The 24,871-nt window shown below is 43.0% G+C and overlaps 1 protein-coding gene across 1 annotated transcript; it reads left to right on the plus strand.

Annotated features, from left to right (window-relative positions):
* Nucleotides 1–458: 458 nt before the first annotated feature.
* Nucleotides 459–24,137, plus strand: ALOX5 (arachidonate 5-lipoxygenase; the record flags this gene model as incomplete). Its single annotated transcript, XM_010163977.1, has 12 exons — nt 459–540; nt 2,062–2,184; nt 7,354–7,460; nt 10,365–10,537; nt 11,263–11,409; nt 11,508–11,711; nt 11,933–12,019; nt 13,788–13,966; nt 16,644–16,765; nt 19,034–19,134; nt 22,356–22,526; nt 23,733–24,137. Coding segments are annotated over 12 exons (1,676 nt in total), but the record flags the coding sequence as incomplete, so codon positions are not given.
* Between the last annotated feature and the right edge of the window lie 734 nt (nt 24,138–24,871).

The raw sequence follows: 24,871 nt of genomic DNA on the forward strand, positions 1-24,871 counted from the left end.
GTCCCTTCCAACCCAAACTGTTCTGTGTTTCCTGGAGATGGCTTTTAGCAGATAAGATTAGCTGGAACAATGTTGTAATTTCTCTTATTGATGAACATTCTCTTAGATGCTGAAATGTAAAATTAATTCCCATGACTCTGTTCAGGCCATTTAACACTAGATATGTACAGCAAATATCTACACTAGGAATCCAGGTTTTATATACAGTTGAGACAGATGTTCCTAGCTTGAGCTAATTGCTCCTTGGAGGCTCCAAGTTAGGAATTTATCTCCTTCCACAGATTCTATAGGGACCTGGTCTGGGTACTAAATTGTATCGTGTAAGCATCTCCCACAGAAACTTCATAAAAGTATAGATCAGAAGTTTGAAGGCTTGGAAACTTTGCTCTCCTTCTGAAGGCCTGGGCAGTGATAGGTAGAGGAACCTCATAACCCTGTCTCTTCCCTCTGTTTCACAGCAAAGCTCGCCCGGGATGACAAGATCCAGATTCTCAAGCAGCACAGACGCAAAGAGCTTGAGACCCGTCAGAAAACATACCGGTGAGTTTCCCATAGCTCCTCAGAAGGTCCAGGGCTTATTCTCATCAGGTCAGAGTTTGACAGAGTACATTCAGATTATCATATTGCTCTAATTACTGGGCTGCTGGATGAGAGAAAGCCTAAGTTATCATGTTGGCCATATAAGGTTTTTACTTAGATGGAATTCACTGGAAGTGATGATCATCCTGGTGTAAGTGGCGTTACAAGATAAGCCTATCTGGAAGGCTTAAGTGGGAATTCAGTGGTACAGCTTCTGACCCTCTGGCACACAGTTGTGCTTTCAGGGAATTTTTGAAGGCATTTTTCATTTGCCTTTTACAAGCAGTACTCCAGTTTTGGAACATGATCTGAACATGTCAGCTCTTCCCAGAGCTTTTTGGCTACTGCAGCAAGCCAGAGGTTTTAGTTGTTTCCTGCAGTGGGGTGCAGTGGAAGGTCTGGCCTTGTTTGAGTGGACTGGAATGTGCTATCAGAACACGGCTGGGATACCCACCTTCATATTGTCCTAGACATTTTTTCCTAATCAAGGTCACTGGGAAAATGCTGTCTGTTATCAACGGGTAACTCCAGAAGGCATTAGACATTTCCTTTTCCTAGAGACATGCTCTCTGTTAAAATAACAAAAGTTACTTGCAGTTGCATCTGCTTATCATGAGAGTAAGGATCAGAAGGACAGATGGTCCATTCGGGATCGATGGATTGAGGTTTGGTGTGTGTTTATATCATTTGACAAAGAAAGGATCTTGCTTACAAATTATGGGCAATAGAGCAGAGGAAAATATACTTCAAAAAGAGGTGTGGCAGAAAATTTTATTTACATATGCAAAAAGGAAGGCAAAATCATTTGTAATTCCAGGGAAATAGCTATTTACAATTCAGATGCATAACTGATAACGCACAATGCAGTCTGTGTGCGGCAGGCAATTTGGAAATACCATTGAAACAGTATTCTTTACAAATTGCCTCCTTTTGTTTTGAAGTAAAAATGAGGCACAGTGCAAGAACTTACGTGGCAGAGATTGTATGCCATGACCATTATGAAGTAAGGCTTTTCTGGGGAGCTGAATCAAGACTATCTGCACCTCTTGGAGAGTTGCCTTTTGAAGGAACCTAAATATGTGCCTGAGTACTTTTAGCTGCTGGATCTCAGTTCTGCAAAAATGTAGCCCCAAGACTGAGTGTGCATTGGACAGTTGTCTGTGTCTCTGTCCCCTCCCAATACATTGGAAGTTATTGCCCATTTGAAACAAATGTGACAAGTGTTTGGAAATTTCAGAGATATTAAGTTACTTCAAATTTTGTGAAGGTGGGTGGCCAAGTAGATGCCTTCCATTGTGCTTCAGGATTCTGTAGGGTACTGGTAGGCATTGATGTGGTATAAGTCCGTATTTTTGACCCAAATGAGTCTGCTGCAAATTTACTTTATAGAGTTGAATCACAGAAGCAGTCTAGGTAAAGGAATAAAACAGCTCTCACGCTGGTAAGGTTATATGGTTAATCCAACCTCTCTTGTTTTCTCAGCTGGAAGGAGTGGCATCCAGGTTTTCCCCTGAGCATCGATGCCAATTCTCACAGTGATCTGCCTCGTGACATCCAGTTTGACAATGAGAAAGGAGTTGACTTCATTCTCAACTACTCTAAAGCGTAAGTGTGTGGGGAATTTCAGGAGTTTTGCAAAATTTCTTTTGTGGCAGGGTAAGGATCTGATCACCTTTTAGGTTTCATTAAAATCTTGGAATTGGATTCTTTTCTCCCAGCTGGATCTGCAGTCAATCAAAGTAGGAAAGAATTGAAGAGGTTTTTGGTTTTTTTTAATATCAATATTCTAAGCTTTTTACGCTGGGAACTGACTGAGCCCCTGCATTCTCATTAGACACTGTTTTGGCTGTAGATGGATGGAGGAGGCACTGGTGAAAAGCATAGGAAGAAGGACTGTTGGCACCTGATACCTCAGGCTTTTGATGTAGTTCCCAGAGTCGCCCCCTAGAGATACTTCTGTCCCCTGACTGCAATAATTGTCTTTCAGTCACATACCAAAAGAAGATGGTATCAATGCACCCTGCAGACCCTGCTGAAGAAAAGGTGTTCTGAACAGCTCATCAATTAACCACATCCGAGTGTAATCTGCCTGGAACAACAGGGCAACAAAGTCACTGTCCATGCACTTGCATATATCATGTCATTGAAAAAAAGGGAGTCCTGGCCATTGCATGAGCCTGAATAATCCTGCAGAGCTCTCAAATAGGATGGGGTTAATGAGGCAAATAGGACCTCTCTGGCCTGTGAGTCCCCTTCTGAGCTGTCTCACATGCCCAGGTCACATCATGCTATCCCAGATGTCCCACCATACTATCAGATGGTAGGATAGTCTGAGATGAGACAAGACTGGTCCAAGAGCACCCACAATTTCTACATTTGTGATTCTGTTAATATGCTGATCTCTTAATATTTTGGAAAGGTGTTCCTCCCATTATTTGGGTGATGAGATAGAGATTAGGTCATCAAGCATAGGGTAGTAAGTACTAGGGAATTTAATAGCCATACTGAGAAACTTGCAGCCTTCTAATAACAACAGTGAATACTTGCTTAACTGAGTTCATCTGAGGAACTGATGGTGACTGAAATGTTTCATGTCAGAGCATTCTTGGTGTTACATTTATGCAGCTGAATTTCATTGCCAACACAGAGTCAAATCCCATGGCTTGTTCTGAGTGAATCTACCTGTTTGTTTCCTAATTTAGAAAATTAGAAGCTTCAAAGAACACGTTTTTTCTGGCTGTATTAGCTCTGTTGTAGATTTCTTCCTCCCTCCTCTTTTCATCACACTAGAATCTGTTTTTCACAATTGAATGATGCTTTGCAACATCAGCAATTTTTTATTTTATTTTATTTTTTTTAATCCAGAATAAATCTCCAGCAGGTCTCAACAGGGTGATGGGTGTGTTTCTAGAGCACATATGGCTGGGTGGACCTAGATCTTTCAGTGCTAATTGGAATAAGGCAGATGAACAGCTTTGAAGACCAGGGGTCTCTAGCTATCTCATGCAAACTAGGATGTTAGAAGAATGATGGAACAGACTGTAGAGTGTGTGCTCTTGAAGCTTTTTAATGCAATATTAGCCATTATACCAGAGAAGTGGCTGTGAGGTCATTCGAAGAGTTATATTAATGGTACAAAAAATAGACAGATGCTCCTGCCCCCAAAGCTTACTTTATATCTATGTTTAGACTTCCAAAGAACTGAATCTCTCATCTTTAATATAAGCCAGAAGTTGAGGTCCTTTCTCACCTCATGAAATACCTTATTCCTCAGGCAGCCCTTTAGTATTCAGTGGATTCTGAAAGCTTTAGGAAGTTTTAAAGAGTGTGGGGCCTTGGCCATAGATCCTTGGAAAACTCTAGACTCTGATGTTCCTCTTCCACAGACAGGTATTAGAACCCAGCCCTGCAGTGGCCTTTTAATCAGCAGATAATGAACTTGCTAATGGCCATCAGAAATAGTTCTTTGGGGAAGTTAAAAAAAAAAGGCAAGAAAAAGAAGCCAAGAAAACTGGAAGTTTACATAGTGTTGTGTAAAAGGCAAGTAATTTTTTAAATAAGACCAGAAGAGATCATTCTTGATCTGTAGTCAGGACTTTAATGCAATGCAGGCCAGATTACCGCAGCCAGTCTCTTATTCTTGGTTTATCTTCCCTCTATGTGCAAACTGATAAGTTAAATTATCAATTGGAATTTATCAAACTATCAAGTTGGATAATTTCACTTTCTTTACCTCCTAGAAAGTGCTAGGAGGAGACCCCATGCATATCTGTGAAGTGCTCTGAGATTCGATTAGGTGAGACAACAGTATGTGTTCACCATGAAATAGATCCAGGGGTGAGGCCATCCTGAAAAAGGAAAAAAAAAAAAAAAAACATCATGGTTGTGTTGTTGTGAATAAATCTGTGCCAAAACCAAGGAGAGTTTCCAAGCAAGGGAAGAAAGTAAAGGCTGTGCAGCTTTTTGCTTGGCTCAGCCTCAGGAAACAGTCTAGCACAGAAAAGGCAAGGAATAACTCCTTTATGGGAAGAGGAGAGGTGTGAAAGTATACAAACCCCATGCAAGGTCATTGGAATCTTCTCTTGTTACCCTAGCAGTGGCATAGTATTCCAAACTTTTACAAATCTTGTGTTTTCCAGGACCTGTTGTTCTACCATGGTGTTAGCCACTGCAAATCAGCTGTTTCCCAGCTCATGTAGGAGATCTGAGTGACACAGGAGCCACAGTATCTGAAAGCCAGAGATGACTGATTTGCCATTAGTTGACAACCAATTTGGAGGCTACATTCCCCTTCTGGCAATCCTGTCCTGTCAGTCTGTAGCATGTTGTCAGAGATCCTGAGTTGCGGCCAAGTAAAACTTGCAAACAATTCAGCAGAGTGCAGGGACATCTATTTTTGTCACTGGCTGTGAGGGCACCTCCCCATGAAGTAGGAACCTAAAACTTTATTGCAGATAGCCAGCCATTCTGGAGAACTGGTATGACACAAAAGAGATTTTTCTGAGGAACAGCAATGGTTCTTGCCTGGCACATTTGGCTGAAAATCTAGACTATGCTTTTGGTTGGGTGAACTGTGAAAACCTTTGGAGAATTAGTTTAATAGCCCTTATCTAGCTACCCTGTTGTGCTTTGGGAGCTTGGGACAACTATGTGCATGAATGGAGTGGAGATACATGGGGGAAGGCATGGGGTCTTCCCTCAGTTTGAGTGCAGTAGGAAGGAAGGCATGGAGGTGTGTTTGGAAATCCAAGGGCAGGTGTAGAGTTGCAAGATGTAGCAGTGGGCAGGGAGCACATTTAAGTAAAAATGTGAGAGCTGTGAGAGTTATACAAGATGTAGGGAGTAGTGGAAGGGGAGATGGTAAAGCCCTTTTGCTTGGGACATGCAAAACTTGGAGATTCCTTCTGCAAGGTTGGATCTTTAGATGCTCTTGGCAGTCAATAATTATGTAAGGTTACAAGATTAATTGTGTGTAGGTGGGGATAATCCTGAAGGTTTCCAGTGCTGATGTGACCTACACAATCTAGGAAATGGAAACCCTCACTCTGGATTCTGTGCCAGAAATGCAGGCCTGCATAGCTATTTTGGACCAGTGTTGCATTTGGGCAGATTAAGTTCTACAAGCAACTCTTTGCCATTTTTTCCTTGCTCTGGTTTCTAGTATGTGCCAGAGACATCTGAGAAATGCTTGATTTCTTGGGGAAAACAGGTTTGTATTTCCTAAGTCCATTGGAAGTTTATTCCAATGGAGGAAATGTGAAAGACTGCTTCATTTGGGAAGTAAACTCTGAGAATGAATGTATGCCTGGCATTCAGTGGGTCAAACCACAGCAGGTTTGTGACTAGATCCCAGGTGCTGTGCCGGCTGCTTGGTTTGATCAGGCTAATAGGCCCAGGTAGGAAGAGTACCCTGAGCAGGAAAGGAGCAGTACGTACGTTCATGTGCCTAGTGTTTCCTAATCTCAGGGCAGTTCTGAAGGATGGCAGAGGCTCTACAGGACCTTTAGCGGAGACTCTCAAATGAGAGAGTCTAAAGTAACTTCTTTCAAGCTACTGAGTTATGTTGTTTAAAATCATTTTAACTTCTGGTCATGGTCATGCTTCCTCTTGAAGTTCATCTGTGATTCAGAAACCTAGTATCTATCCAGAAACTCCTGCTGAGTAGTTACTCTCCCTTTGATCCTTGTACGATCATTCCGTGTCCCTGTCAGGTGTAAAGAGACCTCTGGAGGGGTAATCTCCTGTTCCAGGCTAGACAGTTGCCCGAGTTTTACTTCCCAGCCTGCCTTCAGGCACCTCTTAACTTGACTGCCGTCTGTAGCAGCAGGAACAGTCCATTCTACATGCACCCTGTCTGAGCTCAGTGCAGAAGCAGCTCCTTTGTCTGGTCCTTATGGTCATCCTGGTCTAGAGCCCTCCAGATTGCCACTTGCTGTTTTTACAGGCTTTTGGTCCTCTTCAGCCACTTCTAATCCAGTTCTTTTTAAAGGTGCCTCAGTCTGAGTTTACTGATTATAAATACACCCTCCTGGGAGTCTTCCTCCCGTACATTCTGTTTGGGAGGATTTCCTGCAACAGTGACTTTTCTTTGCTCCATTATCTGCCCTGCTTGCCTTCGTGTGATGTGTGTGCTTTTCTTTGCACATTTGAAGTGTTAGTGGAAAGCCAACTTCCTTTTAAAATTAATTATCTTCTTTCTAGTAAAAATATTTAATAACAACAGTTTAGCATTTATGTAACAAGTAAATAGAAAGCTCTCAAAAACCCAGGCCTCACGCTGTAGGGATCCAGTCTGGCCTTAGTCGCATAAATATTTACAGGAGCTCTTCTCTGTTTGGGAATGCTGTCTGGACTCATTCTGGGTTGTGTTTGTTCTGACTGTGCAACTCAATCTGTTTGTGTCACCATACCCCTTTCTGAACTGGTGTTATTGATCTTAGCACTCTCAGCTGATGCTAACTACAGATAATGTGTGAAGCACTAGTTTTTCTGACTATGGTTTTTATATGTCATAGCTCTTAAAGCATTGTAGGCTGCCAAGACCAACTCTAGAATGGAGTTCAGTAAGTGCAATAGCAGGGACTGGGCCCTTGAGCTGCCTTTCAGGCTTGTGTGTAAAGGTACAGCCAGCAAATTTCATTTTGTAGGATGACCAATTCCACATTCCACCACTGAAAAATTTACTGTGTGTAGGTATATAGAAGGGTGGAATAAAATGGGGAAGGGTATTGAAGAAGCTGGAGATGACCTTTTTCAGAGATGTTTTATTTTTAGGATGGAGAATCTTTATGTCAACCGTTTCATGCACATGTTCCAGTCCTCCTGGAGTGATTTTGCGGATTTTGAGAGGATCTTTGTCAGGATCAGCAACACAATCTCCGGTGAGTTTATCAGCATTTACTCATGTTTGCATTGTAGAATGACTAATTAGTTGTCTTGTACATATCTGATTAGGATGGAAGTGGCTGACTCGCACTTCTGCTCTCTCATGGTTTTTCACAAATAAACTGTAATTTCAGACTGCTGATCTCACCAGCAGCCTGCAAAACCAAAAAATGAAGCTATGATATCACACAAACTAAAATTACTGGGAATTGCTCAGTGACCTTCTCTGTCCTGAGCTATACTGGAGGTCAGGCCAGTTGGGCATTATAGGCCTTTTTGGCTTTTAGAAATATTTTCATATATGTGCAAGTCGCATAGGGTAAATTTTTGTTAAGTGTTTTGCACCTAAACCTAGAGATAGCTTAGTGGGGGTGCTTTTCAGAGCATATTAGCTGTGAAGGCATTTTTGAAAGTTTGATCATGTATGTCACACTTCAGCCATCTAATTACACGGAAAATCTCCAAGGAGGCAATGTGTGGAAATGTTCTCTGCTAAAGGCAAGTGTGAGGGCTTGCCTCTTACACAGACCAGTTCAAAAACTGTTGCCTAACATCCCAGCCATGTGCTCAGTCCTGGTTGCACTGTTGCTAACACTCCTGGCTTCTCGACCCTGTCCTAACATGGGGAGGGTACCACTGCCTCAGTTCTGCTGTCATTAACCTCGCCTGTAGCTCCCCTCAGTCAGTTCTTGTAGGCCATTTGTGTCAATGGCATGGGGCAGTTCAAAGGCTTTTCAGCAGTAAATTTCTCCCAGCAGGGGTAACTTCGACAGAACTTGTTTCAGGCATGAAAACCTGTGCTGTTAGGCCAACAGATCTGGGAACGCATTGCAATGAGCTGGGAATGACCTGGGAGCTGTAAGTTCTTCACCTGGTCCTGCTGCAGCCAGGATGGGCCATCAGACCACAACCCAAGGAACCATGGTTCTTACGGGAAGTTAGTGCGAGCTAGGCCTGAAATGGCTTGTGGCATTTATCCAAAATGTCATCTCTTCTCAAAAATGTGTCAGAATTAGTTGCGCATACTTCATTAAATGTCCTGCTGTACTTGCCATTTCATGCTCACATCTTCTTACTAGAAAACAAAAATCCCTCTCTAAGAGTGAGAGTTTCACTTTTGTATTCAGGGCCATTCAATTTCTGCAGTACCTTTCATACTGTTAAAAACTCTATTGATGCAGTGTTAACATATCAAAGACGAAATACTTCTTCTTTAACCCTTTTTCAATATGGAAATCTTAGCAGTTACTTGAAAATCCAGTGAAAAGGATTGCAGACAGACATGGGTTTTGAAGTTTATGTGGTGTAATTTCTGTAAAGCAGGGCTAGGAAGCCTTTGATTCTTGAGCAATCTTCTACTATTGCCCGTGGTTACATTATTTTACTGTGTTACTGGATATAATAGATACTACAAATTGGTTAGCTTGTGGCTCCTCAAATGTATGTGAATAGCCTGTTCAGACTCTGCAAAGGAAAATACTTTTTCCTCCTGCTCTGAAGTTTTGTTCCTCTTCAGGCTTCCTAAGGACCAGTTGACAGAAATAAGAGTAATTTCTGTGGTCTTGGGTATAAAATAAAACATACATGGTGGTCAGAGCTATGAAAAACTAATTACAGCAATTTGTTACATTTAATAAGATTGCTTCCTAAAGTACTTTTAAGACAAGATTTAGATATGATCTTTAATTAATTTAATTTATAACATTTCCATACTCATGAGGAAAGCTCCAATTCTGTGAGTTTTAAACGTTAAGCATCGGTCTCAGTTATGTGTAATGCAACTCTGAATCTGCTTATTTGTAAGCCCTTGACAGAAACAGGGCTAATGGAGAAGGTGGTTCAAGGCATTTTTCAGTCATGTAGTTTTTGTCTAAGGCAATTAGTTATTTATTGCTTGGTGTAGACTTCAGATGCAGCTCCAGACTCATTATGCAGTTGACAGAGATGATGTAAATGTCCACTTTAAGTAAAGTTAACTTTTTTTCCTCTCTGTTAGAAAGCATTGTGAGTTTTGAGACTTTTTTTAAAATTATCACTGCATTCCTTCAGGCTTCTTTTTCATGCTTTCACCTTCTGTAGAAAAAAATAAATTGCTTTCAGAAAAAGTTCTGCCTTGTTGAAAATAGGCAATAGTGGAAAACTTTACTTGCTTCATTATTCTCCTGAAGACACTGATGGGATTTTTCACATTAATCATGTTTTTTCTGACTCTGAACTTGTAGGCTAGTGGTGACATGACTTGACGAAACAGAACACTGCAATTGTAGAAAGCATCCAGTATGTAATAGTAAAGTGATGGAGTACCCAAAACCAGCATTTTATTAAGAGAAGATGTTAATCTGGGTTTATATTAGCAATTTAAAATAACAGAGGGGGAAAAAAAAAAGTTAAGCAAAGCAACAAAGGTGCAGTTTTACTGAATAAAAGTCAAACCTCACCCAGCTCCAGCTAAAAGACCTGCTCCAGCCACTGCTCTTCTTTCCCTTCCCACATTGCTCCTTATTTTCCTTCTTCCGCTGTCTTTTTTGGAGTCATCCCTCTGTACTGCATACCCTGAGAATCTGAAGAGTGAGATTTTAAAGATCTCATGGAAGACCTGAGAAGCTGGTCTGCAGATGGAGAGAGTATTTTTCATAGGGGTGGAATATTTTACTCCTCATTTTTTCTGTATATGGAGAAACACATTATTACAAATTTAATTCTTCTCAAAGTGAAAAGCAAAGATTACATTGTCCATTTAACTGAAGTGATTTTTCTTAAAATTCTGTGGCACCTTTTGAATACTTTTCTTGCTACTTTCTTAGTCAAAGTTGCAATGCAGTATAACAAAAAGTGGTGAGAAAAAGAGGAATCCTACAGTGCAGTAGGATATTGATGCTGCATGATTGTTTTTCCTTTAGAATATGTGATGCAGCACTGGAAGGAAGATTTTATGTTTGGCTACCAGTTCCTGAATGGATGCAATCCTGTGCTGATCCGGAGATGCACAGAGATACCCAAGAAGTTGCCTGTGACTACGGATATGGTAGAATGCAGTCTGGAGAGGAACCTGACCCTGGAGGAGGAAGTGAAGGTATGGCTCTGGGTCAGGTTGGACTTCATGTCCTCCTTCTCATATCCTCTAACCTCCAAACCCTTTTAACCGCCTTCAGCTACATCTCCTCTCCTCATGCTGTATGGCTGGTTGTCTCTGCAGACTGGCAACACTTCTGTTGACTGTTTTCTCCTGCTATCCTGGAGCTGCAGGCCATGCCTTTCTACAGGTCCAGTTAAAGAGATGTCACCAGGAAGTGAACAGTCCTTTTTTAGTGGTTTCCCGTGAAAGGTTAGGGATTGACCAGCTGCCTCAGAGGGGAAAAGTGCCTCTCCCTTTCCTGGTAGGGCCTTACCCTGTTGTCACCTGCAGAGTTGAGCTAACATGCTGAAGAAGAGTTGGCAAGGGCAGTGTCTTGCTTTTGTTTGTACAACAAGCACAGAGGTCTGTGCAGCTGATAGTGTGAAACTTGTTTGCATCTTAGTGTCACTGCATAAATGCCAAATACATTGTCGCTCTTTGCTGAAAGGCTTGCCATCAGACTCTGCAGACATGAGTCAGGTAGTTTGTGTAAAGGTGCTTGCTGTCTCAGTGGTATCACCCCTGAGCCACCATGAGCAAGGGCGGGCTAGTGGCTGCTTGTAACTACAGGGCACAAGGCAGCCTCTGACCAAAACTTCCTGACCTTTGTTCTGAGCCTTGCTGTTTGCACTCCATTAAAACACATCTTGCCTTTTTTTTTTTTTTCTCTCTTTTTTTCCCAGCAAGGAAACATTTTCATTGTGGACTATGAGCTTCTGGATGGTGTGGATGCCAATAAAACAGACCCATGCACAATACAGTACTTGACTGCACCCATTTGCCTGCTGTATAAGAATCTGGAGAATAAAATTGTACCCATTGCAATCCAGGTAGGCTTATTGTCAGGGTCTTTAAAGGGACACATTGCTTCTTGTATCATCTTAAACATGAATGACTTGGGGTTTTGTATTCTTTTTATATCTTTCAGCTTGGTCAAAAGCCTGGGCCAGACAATCCTATATTCCTTCCTTCAGATGCCACGTATGACTGGCTCCTAGCTAAAATTTGGGTTCGCTCATCTGATTTCCACATCCATCAGACAGTGACCCATCTCTTACGGACACACTTAGTCTCAGAAGTGTTCAGCATAGCTATGTTCCGGCAGCTGCCTGCTGTACATCCCCTCTTCAAGGTTGGTTCTTGCATGAAGGGATGTTTGTGGGTCAGAGAGGTTATCACATTAGTTTGACAAACCAAAAGGAAGTCCTGGTGATAGCTCATCTGAGATAGTGTGACTGGCTGCCCTGCAAGGCAACATACAGCTAAGCCACCAGGACTTCTGACTTTACACCTGGTTGTTGTTGAATTCAGTCAGAGAATTTTCCTTCTTTCATTGTTTGTCCCATCTCACAGCTCTTGGTGCCACACATGCGATTCACAATAGCCATCAATACCAAAGCCCGAGAACAGCTTATCTGTGAATGTGGCCTTTTTGACAAGGTACGTAATCAATCTCCTTTGTAAATCTTCATTATTCTTAATGGTTCCATATGTGTTTTTATCCTTCAGTCATCACATATTGCCTTGATTCTTGGCTTTTCTACTAAAGGGCAAAACATAAGTATCAAATATCACCTGAGAAAGTAGCGCACAGAACTGGTGCCTTGCGCTAAAGATGTTATCTTTTACCCCTAAGTAGCCAATTCAGAACTAACCACTACCAGTAGTGAGTCAGTATCTCACTTACTCATAGCTGGGGCTTTGGGGTATGAGTATAGGAGTGCAAGGTAACATACTATGCACAGAAATCCTGCACGTATACGCACACAGTTAAGTCCCTAATTTCCTTTAAGTACTCAGTTATTCATCTTGAGACAAGGTGGTGAGCAAAATAATTTGTGCTTACAAAAGGAAATTTGCGTCAGAGAAAGACATGTAGATAACAGATTTCTAAGCCCACAAATAGTGAGTGTACATTCCAGCCTGTCTTCTTGAATTGCCATAAACAGCAGATCTGCTAGGATTAAAACTCAGCTTGATCTGAGTCAGTGAAACATAGCTGTATATCGTGGGCTGTGGTGCAGCTCTTAGGTCAAATATGAACATCTAAATCTGACTGCACTGGTATTTAACATGTACCCAACTCTTCCTCCCTTGACTCCCCCAGAAATGACATGCTGCATCTAGGAACTGCAACAAGTTGGCATGCAGCAGTCTCTGTAACAACTTGCTAGCAGCAAATGGAGAGTTTGGGGAGGTTTTGTAAGTCCTTCCGAAGAGTTGAGCCTGTGTTTCAGGAGAGCTCTATCCCCCTTACACCTCTGGCACCAGACTTAAAAGAGCTTCCATGTTCCAGAGTTTTTCACCCAAGGAGAAAAGATAAATCCAGGCACCATCCTTGTCCTCTGTTCTCCACTGCTGACTGTGGAGACCTGGCGGGCACTCCCATCCATTTGAACAGAAGCATAATGTCCATACCCCACACATATGGGATGAGAGTGTGGCCAAAACCTGCCAGGGAACATCCTGGACTTCCCGAATTTGTTGGTTCCAATGCAGATGAACAACAAGCTGGAGGACAGTAAGTGTAAGCTGGTTACTGCTATAACACTAGCATTATATGCTAGAAAAGCAAGATTTGGGAGCTTTTGTGCAGTGATTATCCAAAGAGTTTTGCAGCGCTGTTTGTTGTAGACATGCTGTGTTTTCCAAATGTGACATATACTGAAACCCTGGCCAGTCCTCATCAGTAGCCACCCAGCTGGATTGATCTCCTGGCTTAAATTCCAGGGTGGCTAATGGTAGCCTTCATCCCTAAACACTTTCTCCTAAACCACTCTGTAGCAGCAGTGAGTGGTTTAGCGAAAGCCCTGTTCTAACACACTGGTGGCTGCCTTCCTTCACACACATGCTGGTTCTGGAGCATAGGGCTGGCAGAAAGTGCTTTGGGTTCGATACTTCAATGTTGCTGTACTTTATTATTGTATTCCATTTTAAGCAGGTGCTGTACTTATGGACAAAATGTAGATAATAACAATGATTCATGGGAAAGGTGTGAAATCTCTGAAGTCAAAATGCACAGTTGCAGTAGACCTCTGCAGTTTGGTAGTTGTTTGTGTGGAGATGTGTTTTTTTCCCTTGAAAACCAGATTCACCAACATTTTGAATACCATTTGAATTTGGTATTGAATACCTGTGAATTTGGAAAGCCAGTCTCAGCACAAAGTGAGCATAATCTACTGTTCCTGCCTTGCCATTCTTCCTGCAGGCAAATGCTACAGGTGGAGGAGGACACGTACAAATGGTGCAGAAAGCAATGAAGGAGCTGACTTACAGCTCCCTCTGCTTCCCTGAGGAGATCAAAGCTAAAGGGATGGACAGCAAAGAGGATATCCCCTACTACTATTACCGAGATGATGGCATTAATGTCTGGGAGGCTGTAAAGAGGTAAGAGATCGTAGTTCTGGAAATGGCTAATAAAGTTACTGTCACAGAAACATGACTTCATTTTCTCTCTGCTCACTTTACTCTTAAGCACAGCCTTGTGAACAGCGCCTGGGCTGTTTAGTCACATGGTGCCTTTTCCATCCAGCATATCTCATCTAAGGAAAATATGTAGTCAAGCACTCACCCTTGAAAGACTGTTAATTCCTGCTTTTTTCAGCCTTATTTCCTTGCATTCTGTACTTCAGAAGTCCCTTTATAAGTATGTACTCTTCTGTAGGATTTCACTGAATTTAGTGAGTTGGAATTTAGCCCTGCAAAGGGAATTTAATCAGCTTTTTTTTTTTTTTTTAGCCATGCACAAACTAAGAGAGAACCTAGCTCTCTGAGCCAGCCTCATGAGCTTGTCAAGGTTCTTGTGGAGTGGAAATGTAAGCCTGGCTTACACACATTGTGTTTTGAAACTCAATAATATAGGCATTAACTGATTCAAGCAAAACATTTATTAAAATGCCTTAAAATTGCAAGGCCAAAGTTTTGTCAGGAAGGGCAGCAATTGTGAGGCAGGAGAGATACTGCAAGGCTGCTTGACCACACAAACACATTTTCTTTTCAGGTATGAAACACTGCCTCAGAATTAAATGATTCGTATATTTTTTATTCTACAGAGGCATTTTATTTAACAAATAATGTATATTTGCATGGCATAAATTGCTCGCTAAATATGCAGTTGTTTCTGGTCACATGGCTATTGAAAATGTTCATTAAAAATTGGATCGTTTGTGTACACAAAGTAGGAAGTTTATAATGCAAGCATAGTGTTTAAAGTGTTGGGTACATCTTTGTCTCCTGTGTTTTCTCTCTGTTTTGGCAAGGGGTTATCTTGCAATATTTCCTGTAATTGTTAGTGCCCATTTGAGGGAAAAGGAAGTTATAACTTTTCTGTGGTTGTCTTCTTGATGTAGTCTGGTTTTTGTCCCTTTTCTCTTTCCTGTGTTTTCTTTGCTGATTGAGATATACCTTTCAAATATGTGATAGTATTTAGTCAACTCAATTTACTTTGACTGGTTTTGGGTGTTAACCTAGCTGAAGGAAGATGTTACCCCGCCTCAAACTTGGCTGACAGATTCTCTGTAAGTGAATAATTTGGTTTATAAATGGTGTGGGCTGTACCCTTTTGAGTGTGTGGTATCCTGACCCATGAACTCGTGGTCATGCAGGTGTCTAATCACCATGAATCTCCTACTCTCTGCAGGGTGTCAGTCTTCACTCTTTTGATGAAATAACTTATATGCCCAGCATTGCTTCACATGGGTAGATGGCCTAAACTTAAGAAAGCTGATAAGGTTGTCCCTACAGAAACAGTGAAGCTCACATGGCAAATTTTTAAACCTCTTCTCTAATATTCAACTTCGTATTTCTGATCTAACTACTGATAGATATTCCAACCCAAAAGGCCTCATCCACACTTCATATACTAGTTTATATTTGTATGGAAGGGATCTAAAGTACTGCTGTTGTTTAAGAGAAGGATTACCTTCTGTATGTATTTGGCACAGGTGCCAGGTGGTGAAGGCAGAGCTTATGCAGGGCAGCTTTATTTCTGCATGTTGCAGGATTTTTATTTTCCTTTGGCTTCCTCTGGAAGTCAAAATTACTTAAACTCTTGGCATTTATGCCATTGTTTGTTTGCCTCAATAACAACTCTTGACTTGCTTGGCTAATAGAAACCATTGAGAGATTTGTAAAGGTCTCCAAATTGCAGTAAATTTGTAACTTATTAGGGGATAAATCTGTATTGAATAACAATTCTTAATCCCATCTGTCAGCTTCCACAGTCATGTGGAACCCTATGGGTTGTTGTCAAAATATTTAGCAAGATATTATAGGTACCTGCAGAGCTAACAAAAGCTCAGTTAACTAGTCATTCAGTCATCTTCAGGAAATCAGGTTTACCTGGTTTTAGTGCTTTCACAACTACTTCTGTTATCTTAATGTTTTAAGAGCCTTTCTTTCTGAGGTAAGTTAGCCTGGGAAACTTTTATAGAAAGTGGGATTTTGAGAAGAGGAACTGAACATGAGGAGATGGTTGCTGTATGCAATGGCTGTAGGAAAACACTCTAGACCTCTTCTCCCCAAGAGAAATTTCCTGAGCCACCCCCACTTTGGAGTGTACTGCTTGGGTTTTGTGGAAAGGATGTGCAGTAGTGGGGGATCAGCTATTTGTAAGGTTTTCAGGAGTATCCAACACACAGGAGATGGTACCGGTATCACAGTTTGGGAACCCCTGTTCCCAGTGTGAGAGCCATGTGGATATGCCAGAGGGAGTCTGTAGTAAGTGAAGAAAAGGATGTAGATGTGATGACAGAGGTCTGGGCAGGAGCAAAGCCTCAAATAAAAGAAAAAAATGCACAGGACTGTTCAGGGGATGCAGTGTGGTGCAGCATCTTTTTATTGGGGAAGGAAGTGATGCTGCAGTCAGAACTGAATCAAAGTTGCTTTTGTTCATTCCCACTGCTTGTGGGAGGGAGGGAGGTAGGAGAGTATTGAGACTTGCTGTTGTCCTTCTCTCTTTCCACATTTCTTCCTCCTCTGCAAGGTTAGCAGAAAGTCTTCAGGGAATGGCAGGCTTGCTTTCTCCTTTTCGTTTTGTCTTGTTCATTTGTTCCTGTGTCTGCAGTTTTGCAGAGGATGTGATTCACATCTACTATGAGAGCGACGAGGTGGTGTGTGAGGATGTGGAGCTCCAGGCCTTCGTCAAAGACATTTATGTCTATGGGATGAGGGGCGTGAAGGCCTCAGGTAAAGTATGATGGCCCAGCCAGGTCTGCAGCTTGTTGAGTCCCTGTTGACAGCAATGCTGCATGCACAGCATGTCTTGAACTGTTGGAGACCCTCTCCCTTCTTGGCCCAAAGATGCTCAGTTTTATGGGTGAGACCCTGGATCAGGCCCTTTCTCCCTTAGGAGACAGCTCTTTCCTTTGCCACGTATTCTCACCGTGAGCTTGGGCAACTCATGTAATCTCTCTGTGCACTGGAGATTGGTCCTTTGATCTTGTCTGCTTATGCCTTAAACGTTAGAGAAGGGGCTGTCTGTAAGTGCTGCTATACCCAGCATGCAGACATAGAAATCACAAGGAGCAGCAAGACCCCATTGAATCCTCTCCACCAAACCCTGCACCAAATAAGAACAAGTAAGAACCTCCCCAGGAGTATCTTGCTGCACTTTACATTTGTTCAGCATCTGTGTCATCATTGAGATTTTCTGTTCTCTTCAAGAGAAGATACTCCTAATTCTTTCCAAGAAATACTTTCCTTTGCTCTGTCTCCTCTCACTGCCTCTCATTTCTTGCAACCCATTGACTGTGGGAGCTCTCACCCATAACACAGCTCTATTCTCCCACCTGAGTTAACATTCTCCTGCCTTTCCCTAAACATGTTTTTTTCTTCCACTTGCATTTTGTCAAAGCAGGTTTTCGGGGATTTATACAGGTGGATTAGGATTCTTCATACTGTCCTGACTGATTTACATTTGGAAATACCTGTTGGCCAGTGATCTGGGGTAGATGGCTTTGGCATTGCACACACACGTTTGTGTGTGAGACCTTCAGTCAAAACTCTGATGTTTCCACTCATTACCAGTATGCACTCATGTATAACAGCCTCCTGGGCTCTACCTGCCTGGACAAGCAAAGGGTTGGGGGACACCTAGTTGCTATAATTTTTGTTTGACTAGTTATCTCTTAGGAAAAGTAGGAACTTTGTGCTTGACCTAAACATCTTGATACAGGACAAGTACTGAGCCTTTCCAGGGCTACAGCTGGGGTGGGACGCTACAAGCACCACTGGTGGCAGGTCTGCCACTACAGGTGGGAAACCTGCCTTCCCTGCAGCATCCCTGTCTGCACTGCTGCTACTCCAAGGGCTGGGACAGAGAACCAGGGGGACTTGGCTGGGTCTGTAAAGAATGGAAGGAGGATAAATCAGGGAGGCTGTTGCACCTGGGGCTCCCCCTCCAGTTCCTGTTCCTGCCCTGGGAGGGTTGTTCTGACTAGGAGCATGCTAAGCCCATTTAAAGATGAGCACAGTGTGCTTAGGTTTGCAGGACACAGGATGGGATGATTTGTCCTCTCCTCTTTGGGCTTGGTGGCTGGCCAGAGCTACCATGTGCCTCTTCCTCCTCTCACGTTTTCACATCTGCATCAGGTTGGTGGTGGAGATGTGGAAGCAGCTGGCACAGGCAGCCTGAGCAGGGGCAGCTCGCCCCAGGGTACTGACAGGTCTCTAGGTATCCTCGGACCTGTGGTCACATTGGGCTGTGACAGGGGGTACAGCACAGGACTGATGTAGTGGGTGTAAGAGAGATACAGGCCTGGGGGTGCTTTGGTAGCAAAATATTTCCCTGGTCTCTGACTATTCCCTTCATTCTTTATATAGCTCAATGTGATTATTCCCCTTCAAAGACAACTTGATGCAACTATTTCTGTTCCTCATTCTGTTGTTTCTCTTTCAGAAGTTCTCATTTCCGCACTTCCTATTTCAGCAAATAAGCTCTCCCTGCACCCTTTCTCACAATGCACTTGATCGCTGAGCCTTGGACTTTTATAAATACAAGCACAGGATCCTTTGCTCCTTGGCATGAACGTTCCCTGCTTGCACTGCATACTGAAGAAAAAGGGAGTATCTGAGGCCCTTGCCCTGTGGACTCTCTGGGTTCTTTGCTGCAGGGAAGGTAGGGTGAGAGGACAGGGATACGGTATTTTTTAAAGGTGTAACTATACTTCACCTTTCCCTTAAGGAGCACCACATACTTTGCAAAGAGTGGTGAGGCCTCACAAACCTCTATGAGGTGAGGCAGGATCACTCTGTTTTTATGGCTGAACAGCCAAGGCACAGAGAGGGTGAGTAACTCCTGTAAGACCACACAGCAAGATTCAGAAGGAGAATGGCCTGTTCTTCAGTGACTGCTGCGTGGTCCTCTAACTCATGCCTCTTGAGTAGCTGATTACTACTGGGTAATGGGCTTACTTCATAGCTGGGTTACTTAAGCTTTTCTTCTCCCCTATTTAGGGTTTCCTAAGACGATCAGGACACGAGAGAAGCTAGCAGAGTATCTCACGGTGATAATATTCACCACATCAGCCCAGCATGCAGCTGTGAATTTTGGTCAGGTAGGAATTTCTGGGAAGACTGTTGTTCTTTCTGTGCTGGAAGGTGCATCTACCATGGCAAGGTCTGAGAAATGTTTTTTATATGTACATACATTACTTTACTCCTTCTGGTCAAAATAACTGCAAAAAATTATCTGCAAATCCCCATGAAGCCTGTGGAAACAGAAGTATTTTGGAAGCTGAGAAAGGCATTTTGAGTCCTAAATAGGTACCAAAGCTGAAATTTAGGGGTTCTAATTTGTATATTTATTTTTAATGATTTTATGATGTGGGACAATTTTTTTTAGCATTTAAATGGATTGCTGAGACCCCTTTCAGAAATGCTGGAGGGTTCAGGTGCACAGTCTAGCTACCATGCTTTCCAGGCGTCACCTGATCTGCCTCATTATGGTATGTGCTGGTAGTCTGTGGCACATGCTGCAGTGAAATGCAATGAGTTATGCTAAGAGGCTTCACTTTACATTTGCTGTGAGTGCATGGACAGGTGACTACTATGGGTTGGTTGCTTTTGTAAGCTGTGCTAATTTGGCAGCGTGGCTGTGCCGAAGCAGCATACATCCCATTTTCAGGTGTGGCTTAGGGAACATGTGCAGCGCAGCTCAATGCTGTGACTGCAGTTCATGCAGCTGCAGGTGCCATCTGCCTTTTGAGCTGAAGCAGCTGGCTATTTCCAACAGCTCAGTTCCAGCAGCACAGCAATCTAGCTGGCCTAATGGAGCATTTACCAAGGCTCCTGAATTAACTAGTTGAAAGCTGCCTTGTATGTCTGCAGGACCTCCACTTCTACTTTCTGCAGCAGCACAGACAAGCCTCAACAAAGTAAAGGCTCATTGAAGTCAGTGGGACAGGAGTCCAGATTTTCAATATCCCCTCATCTCACTCTACTCTGCACTGGTGTGGCCCCACCTCAAGCACTGTGTGCAGTTTTGGGCGCCACAGTATAAAAAGTCTATAAAGCTACTGGAGAGTGTCCAGAGGAGGCCACTAAATTGGTGAAGGGTTTCGAGAGGAAACTGTATGAGGAGAGGCTGAAGTCGCTTGGTTTGTACAGCCTGGAGAAGTGGGGACTGAGAGGAGATCTCATCACAGTCTATAACTTCCTCATAAGGGGAAGAGGAGGGGCAGGTGCTGATCTCTTCTCTCTGGCGACCAACGATAGGACCAGGGGAAATGGCAGGAAGATGTGTCAGGGGAGGTTTAGGTTGGACATTAGGAAAAGGTTCTTCACCCAGAGGGTGGTGGAGCACTGGAACAGGCTCCCCAGGGAGGTAGTCATGGCACCAAGCCTGACAATATTCCAGAGGCATTTGAACAGCCTCAGACACGTGGTCTGAATCTCGGGGTTGTCCTGGCTAGGACAAGAGTTGGACTTGATGATCCTTGTGGGTCCCTTCCAACTCACAACATTCTATGATTCTATGATTAACTCCACTGACATACATAGAAATTGGAAGCAGTACATCTGTGAGGATGAAGGTTTTCGTCATGTGTGGTCAGGTTTTCAAAAACACCAATGTACTTAATATTCCCAGTGCATGGAAAGGGCATTGCTGTGCATTTTTTTTGAGTTTGTGAGCCAACTGGAAACTTTGAGCTTCCTGTGTGATGTCTGATGTGTCACATACTGGTAGCCTGGGTTATCCTTGCCTGCTTTTACTGACATATATCTACCCTGAAACTATAGTAACAGCCTACCTTTCAAATGCTGTTTCGTCCAACATCAATTCATCTTGGAAAGCAGACTTCACAGCCAGAAGCAAATCTCTCTGTCAGTCTGTATTGCACAGAGCTGCTTCACTGAGTGAGTGCTTAGTCACTAGCATAGGCTCCCCAGGGAAGTGGTCACAGTGCCAGGCCTGTTGGAGTTCAAGAAGTGTCTGGATGATGCTCTTAGTCATATGGATTAGTTTTAGGTAGTCCTGCGAGGAGTGGGGAGTTGGACTCAATGATCCTTACGAGTCCCTTCCAACTTGAGATATTCTGTGAGGTTTTTTTTGGCACGTGTTCTGGCTTCAGGCATGAATGATCTCAGAGATAAGCAGGGAGACCCTTTCCTATGGTGATTGTTCCCAAACACATCCCACATCACTTTCTATGTTGACTGTCCAGTCCACCCCTGCAGCTTAGGAGCCCTGGAGCAGGTCTAGAGCCCAGTGTTGAGTGAACCCATGCTATTGCTGTGCCACATCCATGACGAGGGACCTCTGTGACTTACTTCTAACCTGTCATCACAAGTGATTGAGACACTTGCCGACCTCCCCCTCAGGAAATCCTGTCTGTCAAGTACCACTAAGGAACCATCCCTTAATATTGCCCAGGCTATTGGGGTTTAGCAGAGAGCCTTCAGAGAATGAGAGGGGGAATTTTGCATGCAGAAGATATTCACCCCACCAGCAATAGTGTCTTCAGCCATAGGGAAAAAATGGCAGAGGGAGAGGGCTGAGGGTGGGAGGAGATGGCTATGCACTGGAGAGAACAGATTGAGCACAGTGTAAACATGGCATGCAGCTGAAATGGGACTTCCCCTCAGGGAGGGTAGGGGATATGTATGAATGTAATGAAAAAGAAAGAGCTGTGGTAAGTGCAGCATCTCAGGTGATGGCAAAACTCGGGGTCATATCTGAGGCAAAATGAGACGTCATCATCCCACAACACTGAAGCAGACCAGAAGTGATCCTGACTTCCCAGTCTGGCACTCACCACGGCCACATCCACATGCCATATTCCATGATGCACCAGCATCCTTTGCCTCTCTTATTGCCTGAGCACAGTACTGTGGGTATGTTCTTGCAGCAAATTTTGCAGAAAAAAGCAACTGGAGAAAAGGAGATTTTATCAGCTATAGTTTTTTTCTGTCAGAGGTTGCCTCAGATTACCAGAAGAGATCTTTGTTTAATAAAATAGCTAAGTTCTTAGCCTGGCTGGTGAATCTGGGCTGTGTGGCATGTGCCTGTGTGTTGTTATTAGCAGAATAACTACTCCCATTTAGACAACTTAACTCTCTTCCTTGTGAGATCCTAAGAAAGACAGTAGGGACTTCCTTATCTCCTTCAGTCCTTCTCTAGGGCATCTCTCTGTCCTTTAGTTAGTGTCTTCTCTTTCTGAGGGGCTCATGTTACAGAAGCAAACTCCGTGGTGTCAAGACTCTTGCTTTTCTTTGCAGTGTTGCTAAATACCAGCCACTGTAGCTTTTCATTGTGCTCTCTTGCTTTGTTGTGCAGTACGACTGGTGTTCCTGGATTCCCAACGCCCCACCAACAATGCGCTGCCCTCCTCCAACAGAAAAGGGGACCGTCACCATTGAGCAAATTGTGGAGAGTCTACCAGACAGAGGACGTTCTTGTTGGCATCTCGGAGCTGTCTGGGCCTTGAGCCAATTCCAGGAAAATGAAGTAAGTTGACCTCCCTTCTCTAGGTGGGGGAGGTGCAGGGGAGACCACAAGGGCCATGGCAAGATCACACAGACTCATGAGATTATAGTGCTGCTCTGTGCTTGACTTGACCATGTTTGCCTTTCTGTGGAGATGTATCAGTAGTGTGGGTTTGCCCTTGTTCTGCCAGATGCAAACCAGCTCCGAGCAAGAAGTCATATTTTTACTCTGAAGCTGTGTTTCAGCCAAAATGAAAGTTTCTAAACTCAAGCATGGTGTTGCCAAGGATGCGGGTGTGGGAGGAAGAGGGCTGCAGAGGCACAAGGGTTTTCTCCATTCCTTGCCTGTCAAGGGTTTTCTCCACTCCACTCTGTCTCTGGAAAATCCGCCCCAGTGCCATGCACACTACAGTTGTGGTTTGTGCCTGGCTGCGTGGAGTGCAAACAAAACAAGCCTATGGGAGGCCTGGCAGGCACAGTCTATAGCCATTTCCTTCATGTAAAATAGGGCTGTAGATACTTGGTTGTCTCACCCAAGGGGTGTGTCTGGAGGACATGTTTTGAAATCTTTACATGGAAGATGGTGGACAGAGGGTACTTCAAATAAAGTTTCTTTTTAAGAAGAAAGCAGACTTCAGCTGAGAAGCTAGTAGTATGGGTAGTCTCATGGAAAATAATTACCTACAGCAGGTAATATACCAGTATGCATATTGGCAGTGTGGTATTCAGTGCACCCTTAGAGTCCAAGCTGACTAAAGCAACTGTATAGTTAAACTTTGAAGGACAGTTTTAAGTCAACAGAAGCTTTCACGCTCACTGAAGGAAGCAGTCCTTTTCATCCCTGGCTGTTCATTCCTCTCCCATGCTGCCCTTTTCTTTAACAGCACAAATGTTTGAGCGGCTGCACAGAGATCTGGCTTGGGAAGCTGATCTGCCTGACCACTAGCCTGAAAAAAAGTGCTCCCTGTAACTGGAGGTGGTGCCACACAGACACCCGAACCAGCACTACAGAAGGATGCAGGGGTGGAAAGAAGCAACCAGTGGTGGAGGAAGGGTGGGAGAGCATCTTTCCTTGGCAGTGCCAGCATAGGCCAGCTTAACTATTGATTGTACTATTTTAAAAGTAGCATTTGTGAAGCTCTGGGTGTTGTTCTGCTGGATGACACAGTGCTGAGGCAGAAGAGCCTTTGCTTTCTCAAAGCATGACTTGTTGGTGTTTTTCAATTAGCTGTTTCTGGGCATGTACCCAGATGAACACTTCGTGGAGAAGCCAGTGAAAGAGGCTATGGCAAAATTCCGCAAGAATCTGGATGAGATCGTCAACGCTATCGCCGAGCGCAACAAGAACAAAAAGCTTCCTTACTACTACCTTTCCCCAGATCGCATTCCCAACAGCGTCGCTGTTTGAGCAGATACCCAGGACGTTTTGGAGGCGTGTAAAGCTAGTGATGCTCTCCTGTTATATATGCTTCTTTTCAATGAACTTTCAGAAATGGATAAAATAAGAAAGCCACCCTCTCCATCAGAGCTGACCCATAATTGATTTGGACTTTTGAAACAAGTTTCATTATGACTGATCTTGCAGACAAAGTCTAGTTGGCAACTCTCTATGTCAAATTTGTTTCAAGTTTATTTTTCCAGGATTTTTAAATTAAGCTTAGAATCAGCATTCATGTTTCTGTTAGCTTTCCTTCTCCTGGTCAAAACAACATAATCACAGGTTCACTCATCTTACTCATTGAAATTGGTATCAGGAGCAATAAGCAAGTCACATTTTCAAAATCCTTCCTATTTTTAATAGATTATACTGTTGACATATAAAAATAAAGTATTTAAAGTTTATGCATTGTTTTAAATCTGATTTAAACAAATGTTAAATATTTTGACTACAATTGTGAATGTCCTAATCAGGATAAAGGTAGAAGAAGGACATTTTCTTAACATAGCTGAAGGTTTTTCTATCACTTTCTTATTGCATTTATGTGAAATCAAATAGCTTGATTCATAGGAGATTAAAATTTTGTACCTACATAAACCTAGATATTTGCTACATAAAACTAGCAAGGTTTGTTTTAGCCCCTGCCAGCAGAGTTTGATGTCATTCATAGATACAGACAAAAGTTTTACTTAGCACAATGACAACGAGTACAGACCTAGCAGTGCTCATGTTTGATTTCTGTTTCGTTGCTGGGACTGCTTGTTTTTGTGGATAGTTCTGTTTTGTGGGGGATGGAGAGGCTACTTTGTATTATGATAAAAATGGTGGAGAAGGGTTAATTGGCTTAATTCTCTTCTAAGGAGAATCTTTACATTTGGACAATTAAGCATAATTGTCATTTTCCACCTTAGAAATAACTGAGTTTTGTC

This window comes from Antrostomus carolinensis, unplaced genomic scaffold (assembly GCF_000700745.2).
Source record: "Antrostomus carolinensis isolate BGI_N321 unplaced genomic scaffold, ASM70074v2 scaffold9183, whole genome shotgun sequence".
In the NCBI taxonomy this organism is placed as follows: Eukaryota; Metazoa; Chordata; class Aves; order Caprimulgiformes; family Caprimulgidae; genus Antrostomus; species Antrostomus carolinensis.